Below are 23,177 nucleotides of genomic sequence, written 5' to 3' on the forward strand. Positions count from 1 at the left end.
TTAAAGAAATAGAAACTGAAGTTATGAATTATCTGAGAAGGATTTAGTGTAGAAAATCCAACACAAGTAATGTCAAAGCATGATGGAACAATGAGTTCCCAAACTAAGAAGAAACAAGAGGCATCTGAAGACAATGTCACATAATGATGCTCTGGAGCTTTCTGTAGGAAACTGGTACAAAAGTTCAGTTGAAGTTGCACATCAAGGGAAGGAGAATAAAACAGTGGCAACTTTGAAGCAAGTACTGTTGTGAAGTGAAGGGCCAATGAGTTCCCATATGAAGAAGCAGCAGAATAGGCAGTATACATCTGAAGACCATATGTCACAGCCAGGCAGATGTTCTGGAACTTTCTGTAGAATGCCACAGGAGAGTAATGAATGTACTCTCGGTTTAGAAGAAAATTATCTAAGGGAAGAGCTGCTTGATTTAAAGAGATGGCTAGACAATATTTGGACAGATGAAAGAAACAGATTACAGAAAGTAAATAAGCCACAAAATGTTAGACATCTGATAAAACAGATGAACACAGTAATTGATACTATTAAGAGAAATTCATGTGATGTAACAGAAGTAAATAGGGTATTTTACTGTGCAGGTAGATTAATAACAGATAAGTCTTACCACAAAAAAAAGAGCAATAAGGGAATGAAAGGGAAGAAATAAAATGCCACCATGGAAACACTGATTAAAGAAAACTATAAAGCAATTAAAACAAGAAGTGGCACTGTTAGAAGAATATAGAAGCGGGAACGGATCAACAAATCAAATACTTAGAAAGATAGGTGCAGTAAAAGCAACATACTGTATCAAAACAGACTATTGCAAATAAAGCAAAAATATTAGCACAGGCAGAAAAACTTGGAAGATATGCAGATAAATATAAAGGAAAATTACGAAATAATGAATAAAGAAAAAATAGATACATGTTGGAGAAATATTTATGAAGACCCTGCGAAACAACAAAAATGCTGAATGGATAGAAAAACTAAAAGAAACACTTGTTGTTGTGTCTTTCAGCTTTTCCCAGTTAGGGGTCGCCACAGCGGAACTTTGGTCAGCTAATGATTGGCAGTAGATTTTTACGTGCCAAGTTGCCAGCCCTGATGCACAACCTTCAACGAAGGTACACCCATTCACGCATGTCTCCACACAGAAGACACTCTAGCTGAGAATCGAACAGGACAATGTCTTACTGTGAGGCGACAATGCTACCGCAGCACCACCACCACCACAGTTAAAGGAGTTCAAATGTAGGGGATATAAAGTGGGATGAAGTAACAGTCAGATAAATTGAAACAAAACTAAGAAAAGCTCCTAAGTGGAAAAAACATGGCTCTGAGGCAGTACCTAACTTCAGGCTAAAGGTATTAATATCTTAATATCTTTACATAGAGTCCTCAGTAAGAATTACTTATTTGCACATCTGAAGCAGAAACCAGCCTGGTTAACAACAGGTAAACTGATACTCCTTCTTATGAGTGAACTTGCAAACCATCCTAAAAACTATAGACCAATAACTTGCCTCCCAAAAATATACAAGTTATATACAAGAATTGATGCAGACAGATTTTATATTTATTTAAATAAAACTCAATCATGGCAACAGAACAAAAGGGTAACAAAAGAACATCATAAGGAACAAAGGATCATTTGTTGCCAAATAAAGCTATAATGCAGAATTATAAAAAGGGGAAGCATCTAAGTATTGCATGGATGGATTACATTTGACAGCATCTCACATTCATGGATAAAGAAAAGCTTACAGATGCATAAGATATACCCAGCATTTATCAATTACATTATAGTGACCATGAAACAGTGGTAAATCACTTTGTACTTAAGCTATGATAAAGCACAAATTATTATCCCAGGAATAAAAATTCAAAGGTTGATATTCCAGGGGGATTTCCTACCACCACTGTTGTTTTGCCTTACCCTTAAACCATTAAGCTGTTTACTTAAATTAGGCTATGGATACAATTTGGCTCCCAGAGGCCACCCTTGTTTAAAGGGATCCCATTCAGAAGCTCAAGTTTTCATAAAGTCGAAATTAACATGGCTGAGACCATATGATCAACTTTCCAAAAACTTGAACTTCAGAAAACAACAAAAATCTACCTTTTCTTTTTTTTTATTTTCTATTTTTTTTTTTTTGCAGGGAGCAAGCCCACCTGCACACCCCACACCCCTGCATATTATATATCCCAACTCAGAGCTTGCACTACAGTGGTGAAAAGGGTAGATTCTCTGATCCATACTGTACTGTGATCTCCATTCCAAAGCTCTGAGTTTTCAGAAAGTTGATATATAGTCTTGACCATATGAATTTACTTTCTGAAAACTGGAGCTTCTGAAGGGGACCTGTTTAAAGACATCTCATTTACGTTTTGTAGATGACTTAACCTGTATAGTTAATTAAATAAGGAGTTGAAAGCCCACATACAAATGGTTAAAACTTTCTCATATTATATAAGACATTTGGTCTTGATAAATGTGCAAAAGAGTAGGTGGGAGTGTGTAAGTATTTGAGAATAGATGAAGGATCAGCAATAAAACATGAACAAATGAGAATAAAACTCAGTAAAGAATATTTCAGATGACTAAAACTAATACTGAAAACTGCCTTGGCCTCTAAGAATAAAGTTCAAGCTATAAACCAGTTTGCTGCTCCTTTTCTAACTTACAGTTTTGGGGTGATTGACTGGTCCCAAAATGTACTGCATCAGATGGACAGGAAAACAAAAAAAAATGCTTCTTGCTAATCAAATGATATATACAATTCAGTATATACTAAGACTGTATATTCCTCATTCTGAAAGAGGTATTGGCCTCCTCGAAATTGATTACATGTGTAGATCACAACTGTTGCATTGCATACATATCTGCTGACCTCACCAACTCCAAACATAGTGAAGTTTTAAAACACGAGGATAAGAAGTCTAAGATGACATCTTTGCTTGGCTTACCAGAAGCATTTCCGTGTTAAACAGGAAATCAAACCAGAAGTAGACAAAAATCAGACATTGACGGAATGTGCTAAAATACAAAAGAAAGAATATAAGGATAAGATGAGAAGAAGAAAACATGGACAATTCATAAATATAGTGGCAACTACAGAGATATCCTGGAATCAACTTTTGCTGACCAAGATTTGATGCAGGAATGGTTAAGCAGAGGTGAATTAAAAACAAAAGATGAAATGTTAATAATGGAGGCCCAGAACAGTGACTTATACACATTGGCTTGCAAAGTCCATTGAACATATGGAGAAGCAGTCAAATGCAAGTTCTGTAAAAACAGAATTGGAAACGGTCCCACATCTTGTTGCTGGGTTTAATGCATTCATGACAAAGGGCCTATACACTGAAAGACACAATAATGTGACAAGAGTATTGCATTGGGGATTGTGTAAACACTTCAATATAGAAGTAGTTGAGAAGCATTGGAAACACGATCTACAAAGAATTAATAATAATGATGAAGTTTATATCACATGGGATCACCCATTACCAACAGTTCAAAAAACAGATGAGAGAAAAAAAACAGATAGCAGTTCCTGAAATAAGCCAAAAGTAGCAATCCTCATTGAAATCACTACATCCAGTGATTATAGTGCCTTATGTACAGACACAAAGTTATAAAATATTAGGATTTAATGACAGAAACAAGAAGAAAGCTACTCAATCAGTTCCAATAGTAGTAGGAGCAGTGGGCCTAATAACAAACAATTAACAATCATACTTAGATATACTACCAAAGCATGTAACCCTATATGAATTAAAGAAGGTGGCAATTCTTTGCACATTGTGGGTGTGAGAACAGTTCTCTTAACTAACATCTAAAACTGAAACAATACTAATTTTATGAACTGTAATCATACCCTGACTTAGGAATGGTGCCCGTTCCCATCATACTAGTAAAAACCCAAAAGACCTGGAGATTAAACCAAGAGAGATTACATAGGAATGAGAGATATACTAATTAGTTCTCTGAGACAGTAGCTGATGCACAGAATAGACTATAAAATTATGTTAAAGCAAACACTAGTTTAGATATTTTAAGAACAACTTGGAAGCATTATGGGAATGTCTCTTTTGGTATATTAGCAGGCTAGAAGAGCATTATTGTTTGTGCCTGAAATATTTGTATGTAACTATGTGTGTATGCATGTATGTATGCATGGTGTTAGAGCAAAACTCATTTAAGGATTTAAGATTTACCATGCTCATGTTGGACTATAAATAGATTACACTGTCCTAAAGATGAAAGGTGGTTTATTTAAATGGTTGTCTTAATGGATCAAACATAAACAGTTCTGTGCATAATGACCTGACAGCACTAGCTGTCCACATACCAAAAGAATGAGTACCTGAAACACTGCAGCACTGAATATGAAATCATTAATACAGGCTGAGTACCCCAAATATTGCAGTGCTGAATATGAAATCACCAATGTTTCAAGCTTGGAAGCAATTATGTTGCGAGTACTTATTTTCCCAGTCCACTCCATATAGTCTTTGAATGAGTAAAGTTTAGTGAAGGACTGGTGTTTTCCAAATTGTATTTTAAATACAGTATATTTAAAGCCAGTGAACTAGTTTTGGTAAGGAGATATTTTCATAAACATTGATGGTATGCAGTATGAGCATGTCGTCAGTGTGAATATTTTGATGTCTTTCCCTTCTTTCTCTACTTTGAAATTTTTCAACTGCTACACAATGGGTATATGAATGTGTGTGTGTGTGTGTGTGTGTGTGTGTGTGTGTGTGTGTGTGTGTGTGTGTGTGTGTGTGCATGTGTGCGCGTGTGTGCGCATGTGTGTGTGTATGTGCGCTTGTTTGATAGAGATGATATAATTCACTGATTAACTTTCAGCAATTTTAAGCAATTTTATTTAAATCTATTGGGTAATAAAGCAATGTTATGTGTTTTTTTATACTTAGCTCTACACAAGCCAAAGTGTGAATGTTTGACCTACAAAATACCTCATCTAGATTGTATGAAAAGTAAAAGCACTATCATGATACATTTGACTTTGTTTGGTGAAAGTGTCTTAATAATGTGAGCAAATGGAATTGCAAGTGTTTTGTTAATAATATGTTTTAAAAGGAGAAAGAACATTTGACGAAAAAGGTGATAAAAAAAGCAACTGAAATGATTTATTCAGTAAAGAACTGGAAGAAGTAAGGCTAATAAATAAAATGACATTGCAATTAGTCATTCCTTTGTATTGTTCTGCATAGTTTCAATAGTACAGTGGAAGAAAGGCTACAGATGACGTTAACAGTTTAATGTACTTGTCAGATCTTTAGCTATGGCGTTACATTGTTGGCTTAAAAATTGCTTTTCTCCATATTTGAAAGCATATATGACTCTAAATGTTCTCACCACCTCTAGGTGGCTATGTACTGAATATATTCTTTGCTTAAAATAGAGGCCAGCAAATTACTGCTTTTTAAGAAAACAGAAAGTCACATAGAACTTGTCAACAATTAGGGAATAAATTATACCATACTTCAATGCACAGCATTACATCTTGATACCACTAATAGCTGCAGTTCTGAAGATTTGTTTTCTGTTTTATGTATATGTTATACTTAAGAGCCAGCAATTAGAATTGCTTTAAACAGGCTCAAGAAAGATGTCAAATAAATAACATTTTATTCCCAACATGATTTGATATTCCTCTCAGGAATTCAGTAAGAATGACTGCTTTAGTTATGACTGGAATAAATGAAAGGAAGGATGTCATTATGTTATATAAACAGGATTATGCTTTAGTATATTTACTCATTCTCTCTCTTCTCTGTGATATTTATGAACGTTTGATGTTGTGTGATATTTATATTACAGAAAACAGGAATTTTGTAATGGCGTAACAGAATGTAAAACCAGTCACTGGACAGTGTGCACACCGATTGCCATTTTATTTGACTATTATTATTTATTTTAATTATTTGACTTAAGTGGATGACTTATTATTAAGCTGCATTTGAAGTAGTATTTGAAGATTACATTATTTTATTGTACTTTATCTGAATGAGCATTTCTTAAAATGACCCCGTGTATGTAGTTCTTTTACTGCATTTCAAAACCAGTACTACTTACAGCTGAGCTCTCCATATGAAATATTTCTGATTTTGAAATGTATCTTGAACTGATTCATCATACCTAGTAACACAACTGTAATGTAGCAATCTGTTTAGAATATTGAATTTGTTGTCCCATAGACCAGAATATGGTTGGTTCATAGGTTCATAGGTGTGTACTAAGCTAATGGCCCTGGGGCCTTTACAAGCCTAGCCACAGGACTACCCTGGCATAGTGCCACCCGTCCTTAGTTCCCAGGCCTCAAACAAACCAATTTACCTTGGTAAACAGTTGAATGAATTAACAAATGAATGCAAATTCACTTTGATTTTCTGCTTGCAAAATATTGTCTTGGTTGCACAATTACTGTCAAGCAGGCCTAATTCTGTATCCTGCTTTTATATGCAAGTTACAATAAGCGACTAGATGGATGTTGTTTTCATCCATTTTGATACTCGTATCATCTGTTCCTTTTTTCCTTAATGCTATCCCTTAGTGGTTCTTCACCAGTAGCAATTATTACTGCACTTTAAGATATGCATTAGGTATTTCACTCTAGCAGCAGTGAGGCTGTGTATATGAACATGACAATAAAAATGTGCAAAGGAAACAGTTAATGGCAACCAATATATTGGAACATAACAAGTGGGCAGACGATAAAAGGAAACACACAAGCTTTTATTATCACTATATCTATATATTGCTTAACACGATGGTAAATAAGAGAAGTACTGATGATTAGAAGGACAGAGAGGTCACCTCTTGCAAGATGACAGAAGGGGCTGATGTACTCTTTATTCAATACAGTTACACGGGGAAGGCCCACAATGATTCAGGTCTTTACAGTATCTCCTCAGACATTGAACAGAATTTTTTTGTTTTGTTTTTATAATGCATTTTTGTGCTCTCCTTGCAGCAATCAGACCTCAAGGGCTTACTCATGGACTATTTTATTCTTCATCAAGGCCAGTCAAGAAAGCTATTACACTGCATGGCTAAGCCTACTTTCAGTGTTGTCTATCCACTATACTCACCTTTCTACCCTGCACCCAATGTGTAGTTGTTTCAGGGTGTAAGGTATGTTAATGCACTGAATTATGCACATGGTATCTGCTACAGATATACTTCTGTCCCTTCTCTCTCATTTAATACCTGCATATGCAAGCTCCTGGCCTCCATCAAGAGCTGCCGGTCAGTATAAGAATGAAACCCCTGAGGTATGAAAACCAGCCACCATTCAGTCACTTCCCTTATTCCCCAGCCTGGCTTTTTGATATTCCCAGTTCCTAGTCAAACCTGGGTCACCACTGATGAAAATATGAAGTCTCCCTGTGTGCCGTAGCACCAGTTCTGTAGAAACTTCAGAGCTGACTAAATGCTCTGCTTCCGGTGTTTCTTTATTTGACCCCTGACACAAAGGGTTGCACTAAGGACCCCTCAGCAATATCACTAGCTAACATAAACAGCATAGTCATATGAAAGATTAGACACCAACGTTTGTCTGAGGTGGTAACTCATGATAATATCACTTGTATTTATGACACGTTTACGGCTAAGCACTCAGATGAAGTTGCACTAATATTATATACTAAAATATCCAAGACATACAATGTTTGGGTAGCAAAGTTAAGAAATTATGAAATTAAACAGCATAGTGGATACTGTTCAGTGTGGTATAAGTAACATATATAATAAGAAGAGTAAACCAATCACATCTGTAGTTATTAACAAGAGTAAACCAATCACATCTATAGTTATCAACTATGTGCATTCCGAGCACTGCTGAGCAGCAAAGGTATTAAGCAATAAAACAAAAGAAGGATGCCAATAAAAAAGGAGGTACAGTCATTGACAAAAGAAAAATAGAAACGTGTGTAGTAAAATTCACTATGAAACTGAATGTGAAATAAAACACTGAAGGAGTTATAATTGGTAGATTATTATGCTGTCATATAAAATATAACTGTGAGCAGTGGTAGAAAGAGTATACCCAAAGTACCCAGGGTAAGAAATAGCCAGAGTACTTAGAAAGGTAAACACCTGGCTAAATAACATTTAAGCCTTCTGGCAAAGCTTGTACAGAACAATTTGAGAATTTGAAACTATTATGACAGAGGAAGTGTCCTTAGGAATTTTTGCATGGGACAGACAAAATAAAAATAGCCCCATGCAAGATCAGAGCGTTGTCAGGAATAATGAACATATTCCAACATAAATTTCAAAATAGCAAGAAGAAAAGTATAAGTGGACTTAAATCGCTGTTGCATCCAAATCTAAGAAAAAGAAACTGTGTTTCTAGTATCAAAGATGTACTTAATGTGGTATTGTTATGGAGGCCTTTCATTCACATATGTTAAAACAACCCAGCTATGCAGGGATCGTCTGGCATAAGCTGTTTGACGTGCTAGTTAAGTTTGTACACATGTGACTAGAAGATAAGTCAGAACATTACAGGTACATGGATTCTCAAGCCATATATAACTAAATAAGTGTTACATTTTGTTGTTGTTCCTTATTGTTTATAGATTCACTTAATCTCTTTTCTACTTTAATACTTTCTTTAGTGCTCCCCAGACCATGTCTATCTAGATAGATAGACAGAAAGATAGATAGATAGATATTTAATATTTACTTGTCAGCCGTTAACATGGAAGTGTGATTGTCTGTCAATAAATGATTCATTAACATGCAATTTGGCAATGCAGACAGTTTGAAACTGCATTGCCTTTCATATAAGAGACACCACTTTAAGACAATTTAAACTGCCATAGCAGTCCTTTATACTCTGGCCTACTCTCCCAATCCCCTCCCCTAGGGTTGATTTCTACCTGTTCCAAAATACCAAACTTTAATTCACTGCAAAAAAAAGCAATTAATGTGTGTTTAAAAATAGCATTAACATTTTTGTTCTTAATATCATATACATGCTCATATATTCTCTTCCAAAGGGTTCTGTCAATTTTTCCCTTAAATTAAATGCTTTTACAACCCTTGGTTTGAACAATCACATAACAATTCAACCAGTTTTAAAACTCTGTACAGCTAAATTATAAAATATAAACGTTTAATTTTAAAACAAGTTAATTTTTTTAAAAGTATAAGCATATATCTTTAAACAGTTGAAAGTAAATGTATTTTTCACATTTTCCATTATTTATTACTGTTTCATATTTGTATGTATTTGCATTGAATGTATTTTTATGTGAAGTTGGGTTATATACCTTTAAGATATCCATAGGCAGACTAATTGATTAATTAGTTAGGAATGTATTTACATAGAAGTTTCTTGAATGTTATTTCATTCTGATTAAGTCCTAGAAGTGAAGGGATGGAAGCACTTAATGAATTAAATACATTTTTATTGAAACTATTCTTGTTTTTTGGTAAACCTTCTTGGGTTTTCGATTCATTTGGTTGCTCCTGCACCATGTGACCATCTGTTTCTGTTGACCAAACCGATGTTGACTTTTGAGTATTTTCACAAAAGTCCTAAACCCATATATATATATATATATATATATATATATATATATATATATATATATATATATATATATATATATATTGAAAGGGTCAGGAGTGCACCATGCAGCATACTCACCTTTGATGCAGAAGATTGTGGGTTCTATTCCCACACCAGATAAACAGACAGCTGACACTACAGCATAAGGTGGGGTGTTGCACTCATGAGTGTATCATCCTTCAGATGAGGCATTAAACCGAGGTCCCATCTGCTTGAGTTGGTGGCAGCTCAGGTGGATGTAAAAGATCCCATGGCACCTATCAAAAAGAGTAAGATGTTCTCTAATGCCCAGGCCAAATTTTCCCTAGTACTACAAATACTACCTCGGGTCTCCCCTGAAAAGAGGTAACTAGCCTACTGGGACTAACCTGGTCAACAAAGGATAAATAAAAATAAAAAATATATATAGTCCTAATCACTGATAAAGGGATGCCAGGGTAATATTTATCAGAGTCACAGTGCAAGATATTTTGTTTATAACCATTCTATGCAGATCATCAAGCATTTATTACTACTGCATGTATATTATCAATCAATATAATTTAACTGTATTCACAAAAAAGTAAACAACTGGTAAAACAGAAACTACACACGTGTGCATTAAAAATATATAGCAAAGCTGCCACACGAGCACACACACACACACACACACACACACACACACACACACACACACACACACACACATATATATATATATATTTGTAAACAAAAAACCACTCTGAAATTGCTGAAGTCAATGCAAATTTACTCTTGCAAGTTTAACAAACAATGAACTTTCATCATACACAGCTACCTCAAGCAAATCTAGCAACAACATGGAATGCATCAGTTTAATACTATCTAAAAAGTGACAAGGAAAAATCATATGACTAAAAAAATCATAAGAGTAAAGGAAATCACATGACTAAAAAATGAAGTTAAGTGTTCCAAGATAGAAATTAAAAAAAAATATATATATATATAAAATTAAAAACGTATTTGTTTGCTTCTGTTATCACTTGATTTACAGTAAGTTCAACCATTTTATTTACACACACACACACACACACACACACACACACACACACACACACACACACACACACACACACACACACACAGACACCCTACAGCCACGTTTTTCATATGCCTACATTTAAAATAATGTGGAGAATACTTACCCACATTTGAGCATGATTTTTCTGAAGTTTTGTGACTTGTAGATTCAACATTCATCACAAATTTGTTCATGAGTGTATAGTGCATGGTATTTTACTTATCACAGTGCAGACCCACCACATATTCCATATACAATATGACAGGCTCCCTATTAGATGTGTGATACCTGATTCTGCAAATCCTTATTCTTGAAAATAGAAAATGCAAACATTAATTGAAATAAAAGCAGTAAAATAAACAACAACAAAAATTATGTTATGCCATTGAACTGAGATGTAGCTAAGCCATCTGGCACTCTGGCTGCTCCCCAGACTGGTTGTGGGCCAAAGAATATCTTCACCAAAGTGGAGGCCAAACAAATACTCTTAAGGAGCAGAACAAAGTATTAATTAAACAAAGCTAATAAATGCCTTTCTTTAATAAGCCATGATATCACCTGTTGCTTCTTAAAGGAATGCTGGTATTGCACCTGTACCTCATAACAGCTTGCATTCATGGCAGCCTCACCCTTTACCCTACCTTAGTTATGGCTCTGCCTTTGAAGCATTTATTGCATGGTGGTTTTGGTGGCACTAAGTTCTGATGTGGGGAGCTGCATCCCCACACTCCTGTACTTTTATATACTAATTCCAAGACTGCTGCACCTCAGTGTCAGGGGAATACTCCAAGATAAAGACATAGGTATGCTTGACTTAGCAGATATTTCCCCATATTCTCTGATTCAGTTCTACTTTTCCATATTTATGTTCTACAGAATTTCATTAGACACCTAAACACACACATATATCTATCTATGTATATATACATACACACACACACACACACACATATATGTATGTATATCTATATATCTATATCTAGCTATATAGCTATACTTATCTATCTATATATCTATATATATATATATATGATAGCTCTCCATATTGTCAAATGTTCATAATATTAAACATCTGTAATGTTGTCAGAAGTATTCAAATAATTGTATGATTGCTTCTGCTGGCATTACTTTGTTGATGGTTGCAGAAAAGAGGGGAGCAGAAAAATGTGCCCCTTCCCCTTGTGCGAACTTGCAGTTTACCTGATTCATGCTTCTCCAGGGACTTCTGACAGTCTTTGTTGGTGCTATAGCAACAACAGGCGTTGGATTCACAGACCTCTGGTTAGCTGAAAAATCCGTTAGTGCTGTGGAATGTGCAAGGTGTGCACTGCTAGGAGATGAATGAGGATTTGCTGGTGACGATGCTGGAGATACGTCCTTATTGCAGCGAGCACCTATTAATTACAGAAAAAAGATCACCTAAAAGTCACATATTTCTCATAATAGCACATTCTTGTCTTACAAATTCAATTAATGAAATAAATACAAAAAAGAAGAATTTTAATTCTTAATGTCAGCCATATCATATCCCATGAAAGTCATGCTTTGAGGAATTGCATAATTAGAATTAAGCAATGGAATGTACTTTCATAACCAGCTCCCAATACATCCTTATTGTCCAATAGTTTAGTTACCACTAGAAACCTGGGCATTACAATAAGATACTCTTCAGTTTTTGTCATAGTGGAGCTTAGACAGACAACAGTCAGGATACTAAAGGGTCACTATTAAAGGTTGTCTAAATGCAAGTGAACTGCAAGTTAAGTGATTGTGAAGAATTTGAACTTATATGCAGACTTCTTTTTTCATATATTTTTTCCTAAACATGTTAGAATAGTTTTAACATACCCTCTCACTGCATATAAAATAAAGTGTTGGCTTGCACTAAACCAAACAAACACTAACGTAGCACTGTTCACCATTGAAATATTATTAGAGACGGTTTAATTTCAGTAAACAAACTGGAAATTTCAACAGGACTGAGACCCACTAAATATATTTTGATTGTGTCTTACCTGGGGCTGTGTCTGCAAATGGTCTGTTTTGATCAGTGTACTACTTCAGTAAACAAAGTAAGTAAATAAAACTAAATTAAATTAAAATTTTCAATTTCAGACATTAGAGAACTGGTTAATTTTAAGGGAATGTTAAATGGAAGGACATTATCCCATTAAGTATATGTGGACTTTATTTGAACTCCACATAAATAATGTTTTCTCAATATGGTGAAGTTTTTGAAGACAAAAATGTTAAAACTGAATGAGTCTTTCTCTGTGGAATAAAGGTTATGGTTTATTTGGTCATTTCTTCTTCAAATCTTAAACACTCTCAGAAGCAATATAGTACAAATCATTACATCCTTGCATGCTTGAAGCCGCCAGTTTTCTTGGTGTAGATGAGGGAAGCAAATGGAGTTTATTTTTGCGATATCCTTTGACAAGATTGCATGTATATATCATAATTTGGGTTTAATATATACATGTAAAATGTTCCTTTTTCAGCTTTTCCTGGTTAGGGGTCGCCACAGCGGAACTCCGGTTCACTAATGATTTGCAGTAGATTTTTACAGTGCCGAGGTGCTAGCTCGACGCCCAACCATCAACGAAGGCACACCCATTCATGCATGTCTTTCAAAGGCCACTCGACCATGGGGAGGACATGCAGACTCCACACAGAAGGCGCTCCAGCCAAGAATGGAACGGGAGAACCTCTTGCTGTGAGGAGGCAACGCTACAGCTGCACCACCACGGCTATATTTCACATTTGCTAACTCAGTATTAAATTTGTCAGTCTGTCAGTAAAGTATTGTTTGTGTCAATGTTCTAATGACTACTGAATGAATTGTATAATTGATTGCATTCCAATATGTTACTTGTACTGCTCTGATTGTTACTTTATTTTTCTGACAACGACTGAATATGCTACTATTTCTCTCAATGCCTCATGACTACTGAATATAATTTTTCATTTAATATACTGCAACATCGTGACTTGGATGGTTTACTTCTGAATGATCCAATAACTAAATGTACTGCATTGATGATTGTAACACAATGTTTTTATTTTATTGTAGTGTTGTTCGCTATTTTGGCCTGGATCATAGATGAAAAGGGTCCATGGAAAAATAGACTTACCTGGTTAACAACAGTTAAATAAAAATAAATAAGGGTAAAATACCTACCAGGGGATGAAGGACATGACAGGGGTCAAGTAAACTGCTGGCTTGGATTTGGTATTTCAGTAGCCTCAAATCTCTGTTGCGACTTGAAGAGATATATCCCTGTTTGTCATATACTGAGGCAAGGCTTATATTCCAAACAGTGCTTGCTATCATTCCAGGATTAGTGCACCCAGCTAAAATTTGAAACAATTGAAAGAAAAATCTATTTTGTGTCATGTTAGGGAGCATATATCAAAACAAAGCCTGAGGAATGGGTGGGAAACTCTCTCTTGACCAAGACAGGCACTCCACAACTGTTTATAGAAGACATCCAATGGGAATCCATTTTTATAGGTATCACATTGAAAAGAACATATGAATTTCTTGAATTAGACATAAGCTGGTGGATAGTATTTCAACAGTGAACAGTGGAAGCCAACAATGTATTTTATGTGCAGATGGAGCCAAAAATCCCATTTTAGAATCCATCTAGATGACATGTAAGTTCCAGGAAAAAAAAAAAATTAGCTCCATGATACTTCCTGGATGATTTTTATCTTGTATAGAATTAAAGACATTCTCATCTGAATGCCCCCTCCCCCATGTAAACATTGTATTCAATACACAGTAAATCACCTATGTGTGAATATCATTATGTTAGAATTTAGATTTACCAAAAGAAAGCATCAACAAATGTGTGTATTATATAAACAACAATGCTATCTGTATTCAAATTACAGGTAACCTGCCCCCTAGGACCTGATCCTGAACTTCCCCAAAATGGGTAGCTGACTGAACAAACACACATGACCAAATCAATACCTACCTAACGTAAGAACTCAAACTAAAATATTCACAAAGCAGGTATTCTGGTCTCTTGTGAATTACTATGGCAACTGAAGCTGAATAGAACACAGAAGGCAGGCCTGAGATAATATATCTCAATTAACTTTGTCCTCAAATACATCTTGTTAGATTGTGATTTGTGTACAAATGCATTTTCGCTGTGCCTAGCAGCTTTTTAAAGAGGTCTTTAAACATATTTTAAAGTGCTTTTTATATTAGTATAATTTGTCATCATGTGGTCATGTGATTTGTACCATGTGATTTTCTATACCTTTAAAGAAAGGTGTGCTTCAAGTATGGGTATTCTAATGAATACTTGTTATAAACTGAGGCAAAAGTGTAAAATTGTGGATTAAACATTTGTGGAAGACATTGTGGTTCTTAGTGGTTTGTTTGGAATACAGCCAGTTAGGGCAGTTGGATGTTATGGTCAACAAGAATAATCGAGTATATTCAATATTCATATACTGTTCCCCAGAGTCATAGCTAGGTTATCTGATACCCCGGGCAACTCCCCAGACTGGTGCCTCCATAAACAAAAGCTAGGGAAGCAAATTAAAGGACTTCCTGAAGTTGTAGAGAAAAAAAAAAGATATTCCTTCAAAATGTAACTGTTGCAAGCTCCTTACAATTACTAAAGTACTGTGCTCCTACATGCAAGAGCAAATATAGTTTTAGCATTTATTTAGGAAACTGCACTATTACACATGGCTTCTTAAATCAATGCCAGCACTACATTCAGTCTCCATGATAACTGCCAATTGCACCCCTAACAACTTACACCTTGGCCACTGCAGTATAGAACACTAAACATTGTGCTCCATTCAGCTATGAGACCATTTATTCAGCTATGCTTCCAAACGTTACTTTATATTCAGATTATTACTAACAATTACTTTAACTGAAGTGGATATGCTAGCTCATCTAGTCGTTAGGTAAATAAATATATAAACTTTGCCTAAGGACAATACATTTGTATCAATATTCAGGATAAACTTACTTAAAATCTAACAAGGCTGTGAGTATAAAACATATGAAGTTTACTAAAACTGAGAGCATAGCAGCTTAGGAATAGAAATAAAAAATAGTTTCAACCTTGTGATCCATTCCAAAAATGCGCTAATTGTATTAAAGTGTAGAATAAAAAAAAAGTTTGTATCCCATATTGACAACTACTTAGTAAAATTTAACATAGGTGACACTGTTAGACTCATCTAATTTCACTTATTTTCCATGCATCATCTAAGAGTAAACGACTGCTTACTGATTTGCTACTTAGCATAAAAATATTAGGCTTTCCTTAATTGCTAAGATTAGCAGCCATCAGCAATATTGTAGATCCAATCAAAGGCAATCATTTTCATGATCTTTTTAGAAATAATGACTTAAAGGCTATATATAATTACACGTATAAAGCATAAGTGCTAACCATTTTGAGAAAGCATAAGAACATCATGGCAACCATGAGATTAAGCCATTAAAGGAATGGCAAAACCTGGGAAGTTTGCCATTAGTGATAGATTTGCACCATCGACTTAGTCTCCTTTCCAGTACCAATGGTCAGATATACTAACCCTTAAAAGGCAGATATACTTAGTTCAAGTAAGATGTAGTTGACAATATCAGTAGCCAAATCAGGTAATTGGAAGGTTACAGTTCAACACAGCCTCTAGTATGTTTACCATGTATGCCAGTGCTTTCATTGGGGATAGTCTTATAAACCATTCCCATCACACAAGCTATTACCAAGTATAACATTTAGGGAAGGGGCATATGTCAGCTCCATGTATGAGAAGCATAAACTTGCATAACTAACTATTTTATTTGTCATAGAAAACACCGTGTGCTACCTGTGCCACCAGAATCACTAGAATCTTATCGTCATTTTGTAGCCCCTCCAGGGAGTGCTATGGTATTTGTGGGTAATTTCAGTCCAGGCCGATATAGTATAAGCCAAATGGCACAAGTAATGAACTATCCATTTACTGAAAAGCTAATGTCATTTCAGCTTACTGTCAGTATCAACACTTTTGAAGGATGTCACTAATATTACTTGCTTTCACCAGTAGTCAAAGTTCACAATAACATTATTATATAATTGACGATTGTCATTCCGGTAGTTAATGTCACACGTAGTTCAATGTAAGGCAAATCAGAACTTAATCAGTCTTAATAAAACCCAAATAATATAACTGGAAAAGGTGGTGCCACGATAAACAGAAAACCAGGTGGAACTGAGATACTAAATGCAGGTGTGACATTTATATCTTAATCTGTGTCAGTTCCATTTGTTTGGAGTGGACTAACACAATAATGCTGATGTCTCTATTTATTTATTTCCAGTTTGATGACTGGGGGAGGTCCACTGGTCTCAAGAAGCTGTTTTCATTGGAGGCCCGGGGAGAAAAGCTCCATAATACACAGTAACAATAAGCAAAAAGTAATTTTATTTGGTAAAACTTAGTAGAGTACAATCAGAAAATAGAGGATCATACATTACATACATACATACACACTTAATTAGAGACAAGTTGTACAGAGGATTAGTTGCACAGAGGAAGTAGATCATGTGTGCAAAGTTATAAAATAACAATTGTAAATCATTTGAAGATAGTTATAAAACTGACATTTGTAAATACAGTTTTCCTTCAAAGGGGTGAACAAAGGTGGAAAGTGCATTATTTAAAAAGTATAGATTCAGGATATTAATGTATAGAGAGAGGCAGTTAAGAAAGAGAAAAAGTGGAGTGTATACATTACAGTTTAGGATATGAACTGTGGAAGTTCTTTGTTAAATAGCATCAAACTTTATGAGTTGGCAGTAGAGAGAATCATTCCCAGATGGGGGAGAGAGAAGACAGATGGCAAACTATTTACAATATATACATTCAAGATATAGATGTTAAAGTATGTTATATTCCAAGTGAGGCTGCTGTTTTAGGTAATCAGTATGGAGTAGATTAACTTGTAGTAGGGTCATTAGCAGGCTAGGTGGGTTGAGTGTAACTGCATTTCCCATTTTGGGCGAGGTGGGAATGGAGCTGGGTTTTAAAGTGTTCAAAGTTTTCAGAAATTCTTAGAGTGGGCGGGAGAGAATTCCATTTTTTTGCTAGGGAAAAGGATAGGAAAAGTTGACCAGCAGGACGGTTTGGTTTGTATACAGAAATTAGATTTTGGTGGGCTGATCTTAGAGTTCTGTGAGGGGGTATATGATGGTAAGATGTTTGTTAGAGCTGGGCATCTAGTGGGTTTAAAAATTAGTTTGTGGGCTGTAGTGAGTTGGAGGTAGTTAAGGTAGCTGGGAAGTTCTGGCCAATCTAGCTGGTGGAGAGATGTACAGTGGTGGGAGGAGTATTTGGATTTAGTGGCGAGTTTTGAGATTTTGCTGTAACAGATTTCCAGTTTGGAAGAGATAGAGGAAGATAGGTTAGTTAGAAGGGGAGCACCGTACAATAGTGATTATAGTAAGCAGGTAGTGGCGAGTGTTTGTCTTGTAGAAGGAAAGAGAAAGTGGGAGTTTCTGTACAGCATGTTAAGTTTCTGATGTGTTTTCTTAATATTTAGCTGAATATGAGTATCGAATTTTAGGTGTTCAGCAATAGTAACCCCAAGAAGTTTAGCAGAGGGAACAACTTCTATGGTGGAGTTGGCATGACTGATAATACTGAAACAGTTTTTGTTGAGAGGGAGTGATTTTGAGGGAGAGAAAAGTAGAATTTTAGATTTGTTGGCATTTAGGGAGAGGTGGTTTTGAGAAGGCAATTTGAGTTTTTGTTTGGAGCTCTGGGAGGTTAGAAGCAGAGCAGACTAAAGTTGAGTCGTCTGCATATTGTACTATCTTAGTGTTTGGAATGGCTGCATAGAAATCATTAATGAATATATTAAAGAGCATTGGACCAAGTATGGATCCTTGGGGTACCCCGGATGGGGTGGGAAGGAAGGCTGAGGTGCCAGTTTGCCATTTCACTGCCTGAGATCTGTCAGAGAGGTAGCTATTGAACCAGGTTAAGGTATTTTGAGAGAGACTAAGGTTAAAAAGGTGGTTCTGGAGGTGGGAATGGGCGACAGTGTCAAACGCCTTGGAGAGATCAAGAAAGACTGTGGATACAATTTCTTCAGAGTCACAGACATGGTTTACTATGTCTAGGTAAGAGAGAAGAGCAGTTATTGTACTATGGCCAGGACGGAAACCATGTTGTGTAGGGGTGAACAATTGATTATTGTTAAGGAAAGGCATGAGCTGGAGGTGGATGCATTTTTCAAGAATTTTTGAGATTGGGGAGAGAATGGCTATAGGTCAGAAGTTTGAGATGTTATTATTTTTGCCACCTTTGTAGAGGGGTAGGATAAAGGCAGCATGCCACAGTTTGGGGACATAAGATTCCTGTATGGATCTATTAATGAGAATGCTGATATGGATTGTGATACCATCAGCTGCTAGTTTTAGGAATAGTGATGGGATATTGTCAGGGGCATTGGAGCATGGCTTAAGTTTGGCGAGAAGTTTTTTTTATTCATGAGGTGGAGATGGATTTGAGTTGAAATATGGGAGGATTGCTAGGGATGGAAGGTTGGATAGAGGTTAGGGAAGAGGGTTTGAGGAGAGGGGAAGGGTTGTGATTTGGGAAGGTCTTGGTGAGTTCTGCTATAGAGTTGGTAAAGAAGGAGTTGAATAGAGTGGCTATTTCTGTGTCAGTTTTGCTGGTGTCAGGGCAAGGATTATGTTTGGTACCTGGTTTCAGAAGAGAGTTGATGGAGTTCTAGAATCGTTTAGGGTTTTTGGAATGATTAGTCTGGAGTTTAGTATAGTAGAATTTTTTATCTTTTATAATGTGTTTTTTGGCTAGGCTGCAGAGTTGCTTATATTTAAGAAGGGTGTCAGGGTGTTAATTGTGGTGGTAAAGTTTCCAGGTCTTGTCTCTTTATTGCATAAGTGTTTTAGTATCTTTAGTTAGCCACGGGGCGGAGTTGGGTTTTATATGTTTTGTTGTTGGTGGGGCTTGGGAGTGCTGGGTATTTAAGAAGGCTGAGTTAAAGAAGTCTACGGTGCTATCTAGAGAAAGAGTTTTTTAGACTATCCCAGTTTGTTAGTTTGAGGGAATTGGAAAAAGTTGTAGGGTTAAAGTTTGTGAAGTTTCGAGTCTGGATGTACTGGTATAGATGAGGGGTGGAGGGGGTTGCTCTATGGATGAAGGCTGGTAAGTGGTCACTCATGGAGTCTGGTAGGATGCCTGTGTGTGAGATTTTATTTGGGTGGGAGACTAGCATCCAGTCAAGAGTGGAGCCTGGGGGATTGTTTTTATTGGGTCTGGTAATGTCATTTATAAGTTGTGTGAAATTGAATAGATTGATAGATATGGAGGGATTATTGGAATTACTTTTGTTCCAGTCAATGTTCACATCCCCTAAGTATGTGTTCTGGTCATGGGACTCCATCAGTGAATTCTACACTATAAAGGCCTCTCTTCTGACTTATTCATGTCACCCTGAGCTACTTTAGGTATGTCTGACTGGCGACCGTGGTAAGGGACATGAGATGTCTTTTCAGGTTCACCATCTTTCCTCCTGGAAATACCTGTAGGACATTTTCTTTTCTGCCAACTTGATAGACTGCTTATTCCTTGTAACAGAAGCTTTCCTTGGTGAGTCATTCTGGGCCAACATGTATAGTTTCAACCATTTTTATTTTACTTAGTTCTAGCTTCTTTATCCGGTCTCTGTTCCTTCATATTCTCACAATACTTTGATTTCCTCTCCATTCCAGTTCATGATTTTTCTCTGGAAAAGATAATGTTCTAACACCAATTCATGATCATGACATCCACAAACTAAGAGTTATGATCAGTGACACCGAATCATAATTCTTTGCAGTGCAGAAAGTGTTTTATCAATTTTCAAAACCTCTGACCCCCCCCCCCCCCAAAAAAAAAACAAAACAAAACACAGGAAACAGACAAGGCAGAAATGAAGGGCCAAATTCATTAAGGTACTGTGATGTGCACATAAAGGTGTACTTGTCTCAGTACCTTTCCTGATTCAGTAACAAAACTTACATGGTGATGCACAGTCCTCTAACACAAAGGCATGCAGCACTATGAAGGGTTGGCCCTGTGGCTGTGCTGAATGCTAATGATGCATTTGGTGGGTGGGTTGGGCATATGCTAATTAGTCATGTGCTCCCTTCCCAGAACTACTCCCAGGAAGCTTCTACATGGCTGAGCAATTCCAGAAATCACTCAGCCATGTAGATCAGCATGGCCACCCCTACCATGTTGCAGTATTGAACATGGCCAAAAGGTCATTTTCAGCTGTATAACACAGACATGGGGGGGGGGGGATTCCAGGGATTACTCTTAATGGCAGCAGCAATAGTTTGGGGATGGGAGGTCAGAGGGATGCACTAGATACCAGGAATTACTCTTTAAAGTGAGGTAATGACACCAACATTATAATGGGGATCATGGGGTGGTGAAAACCAGCGGACACTAGGGATTACTCTTTGAAGAGCAATAATGGTAGTGACATCATAACAAGAACTGGGGGTGAGGGGAACCACTGGACACCAGGAATGACTCTTTAAAGTGCTGTAATGACACCAACATCATAACAGGGATAAAGGTTGGAGGATACCCAAGACAACTGGGGATGACTCAGTAAAGTGACATACCAGCAACAATGGTAGTACAGATATTGGAGGGTGGGGGGGGGTTACACAGGACCACTAGGTCCTAATACATACATGCAGTAATTACACTCAAACTATTATGGGACTGGGTGGGGGGCATGTGAGGGCAGATGGGGTAGAAAGGATCATGCTGGACACTATAATGAATTCTCAGGCAGGTGTCCATCTGAAGACCCAGCAGCTTTAAAAAACTGTTAGACACTTTATCCTGCCACACTTTTTGTTTTTAAGCATGGCAGAGTGAAATATCTAGCAACTTTTAAAGCTGTGTTACATTTTGTTGTGGTTCATTGCTGGCTGCCAGTGTCATCTGTTTAATCCCTAGCATAAAACCCAATAGCAGTGCTTCAGGGTGCTTAGCAAGCTTTTTTTAACTGTTATTGTGGAATGGTCCCAGTGCTCCATGAGCTGTATAAATATTTACTACAGACAAGTTGTTGAATATGATTATGACATGAAATTCTCCAGGGGGTACAAGCATTCCTTTAATGCTGATCAGGTAACACTCTGCAAAAAAGGGGGCATGGGTCCTGCATGCCTGACCATGTCATCCTTCAGGGGAATCATTAAACCAAGGTCCCATCTGCTTGAGTTGGTGGTATCTCAGGTGCATGGAAAAGATCCCACGGCACCTACTGAAAAGAGTAGTGGAAGTTTCCTGATGCCCTGGCCACATTTACCCTATAATATAAATACCACTTTGGTTTTCACCTGAAAAGAGGCCCTTAGACTAGTGGGGACTAACCTGGTCAACAAAGGACAAATAAATAAATAATAACTACAAAAAAAGTTGTTATTTGAATACCAAAATGATGGAAAAGATAGATGAACACTGAATCAGAATGCACTAAAATGTTGCAATAAAACAGTCAAACATTGTAGCACAAATTATTGTGGTTTATATAACTCTTCTCTACAATTTTTATATACTAAAACTGTAAAATATAAAAATCAATTACAGCATAAATAATAGTGTACTTATTTTGCATGCAGAATTCTATCATGAATTAATATAAACAAATGAGACAACTTCATAATATATTCAGGGGGCTTGTTTACAGGTGTTACCCAGGTTGAGTCTAAAATTGGCCAGTACTGATAAGTGCACTACCCCAAGAAACAAATATAAATAAATAAATAGTTAAGACATATCTGAAGCATGTAAAGTCCAGTGGTCTGATACCTCTTGGATCCTCCGCCTTTTGGGCTAACGTTCTCAGAGTCGCTGAAAAACTGGTTGTGTGCCTGCTTGCTTCAGTAGTTGTCTCATGAATAGGCTGAGTTCCATTAGATGCAAAAGATTCATTTAATGGTATATGGCCTAAGGGGTTCACAGTGGCTGTATTCCTTGGAGATGAGGCAGCCTGTCCGTGAGAAGAAGGCTTTGACTCATGGCTTATACCTGAAAGTTCAAAGAAGCTGGTCATGCAACTGAAGTCCGAGGTAAGCAACACAGAAAATATATATATATATAGAGAGAGAGAGAGAGAGAAGGAGAGAGTAGAGAGAGAGCATTTAATAGTAGTTGCAGTAAAACATGGAAAGAGAGAAATGTCTAATTATAAATAATAATGTGTAAACCTGGTCAAAGAGTTTCAGAAAACAGCAGATATCTCTAAAAAAGTTTGCAAACAGTCTTATCAAAGCATATAGTCCTATTTGGTAAACAAAGAAAAAAACATTTGCAACACTTAGAAATCAATAAGAATAAATTCTAATAAGTGATAACACATTTGCATTAACAAAGTTAAAGTTATTTGAAACCAACAAATGACAGAGGGACATATTTTTAGGTGGCTAAAAATGGTGTGCAGTTTATTTATGCAGTGGTTG

General features: G+C 36.4%; 1 protein-coding gene across 2 annotated transcripts in view; it reads right to left on the reverse strand.

The window, feature by feature from the left end:
• Positions 1-23,177, reverse strand: part of LOC122796298 (genetic suppressor element 1-like) — a 471,843-nt gene that overhangs the window by 299,797 nt on the left and 148,869 nt on the right. The window contains exons 2-3 of one of the 2 annotated variants that reach the window (XM_044064664.1): positions 22,528-22,746; positions 11,854-12,047 (exon numbers count right to left, since the gene is read on the reverse strand). In XM_044064664.1, the coding sequence (XP_043920599.1) occupies positions 11,854-12,047; positions 22,528-22,746 (413 nt within the window). The remainder of the gene's footprint in view (positions 1-11,853; positions 12,048-22,527; positions 22,747-23,177) is intronic. The other variant, XM_044064665.1, reaches the window with a different exon arrangement.

Source organism: Protopterus annectens, chromosome 3.part0 (genome assembly GCF_019279795.1).
Source record: "Protopterus annectens isolate FY-2018-M chromosome 3.part0, PAN1.0, whole genome shotgun sequence".
Classification (NCBI taxonomy): domain Eukaryota; kingdom Metazoa; phylum Chordata; order Ceratodontiformes; family Protopteridae; genus Protopterus; species Protopterus annectens.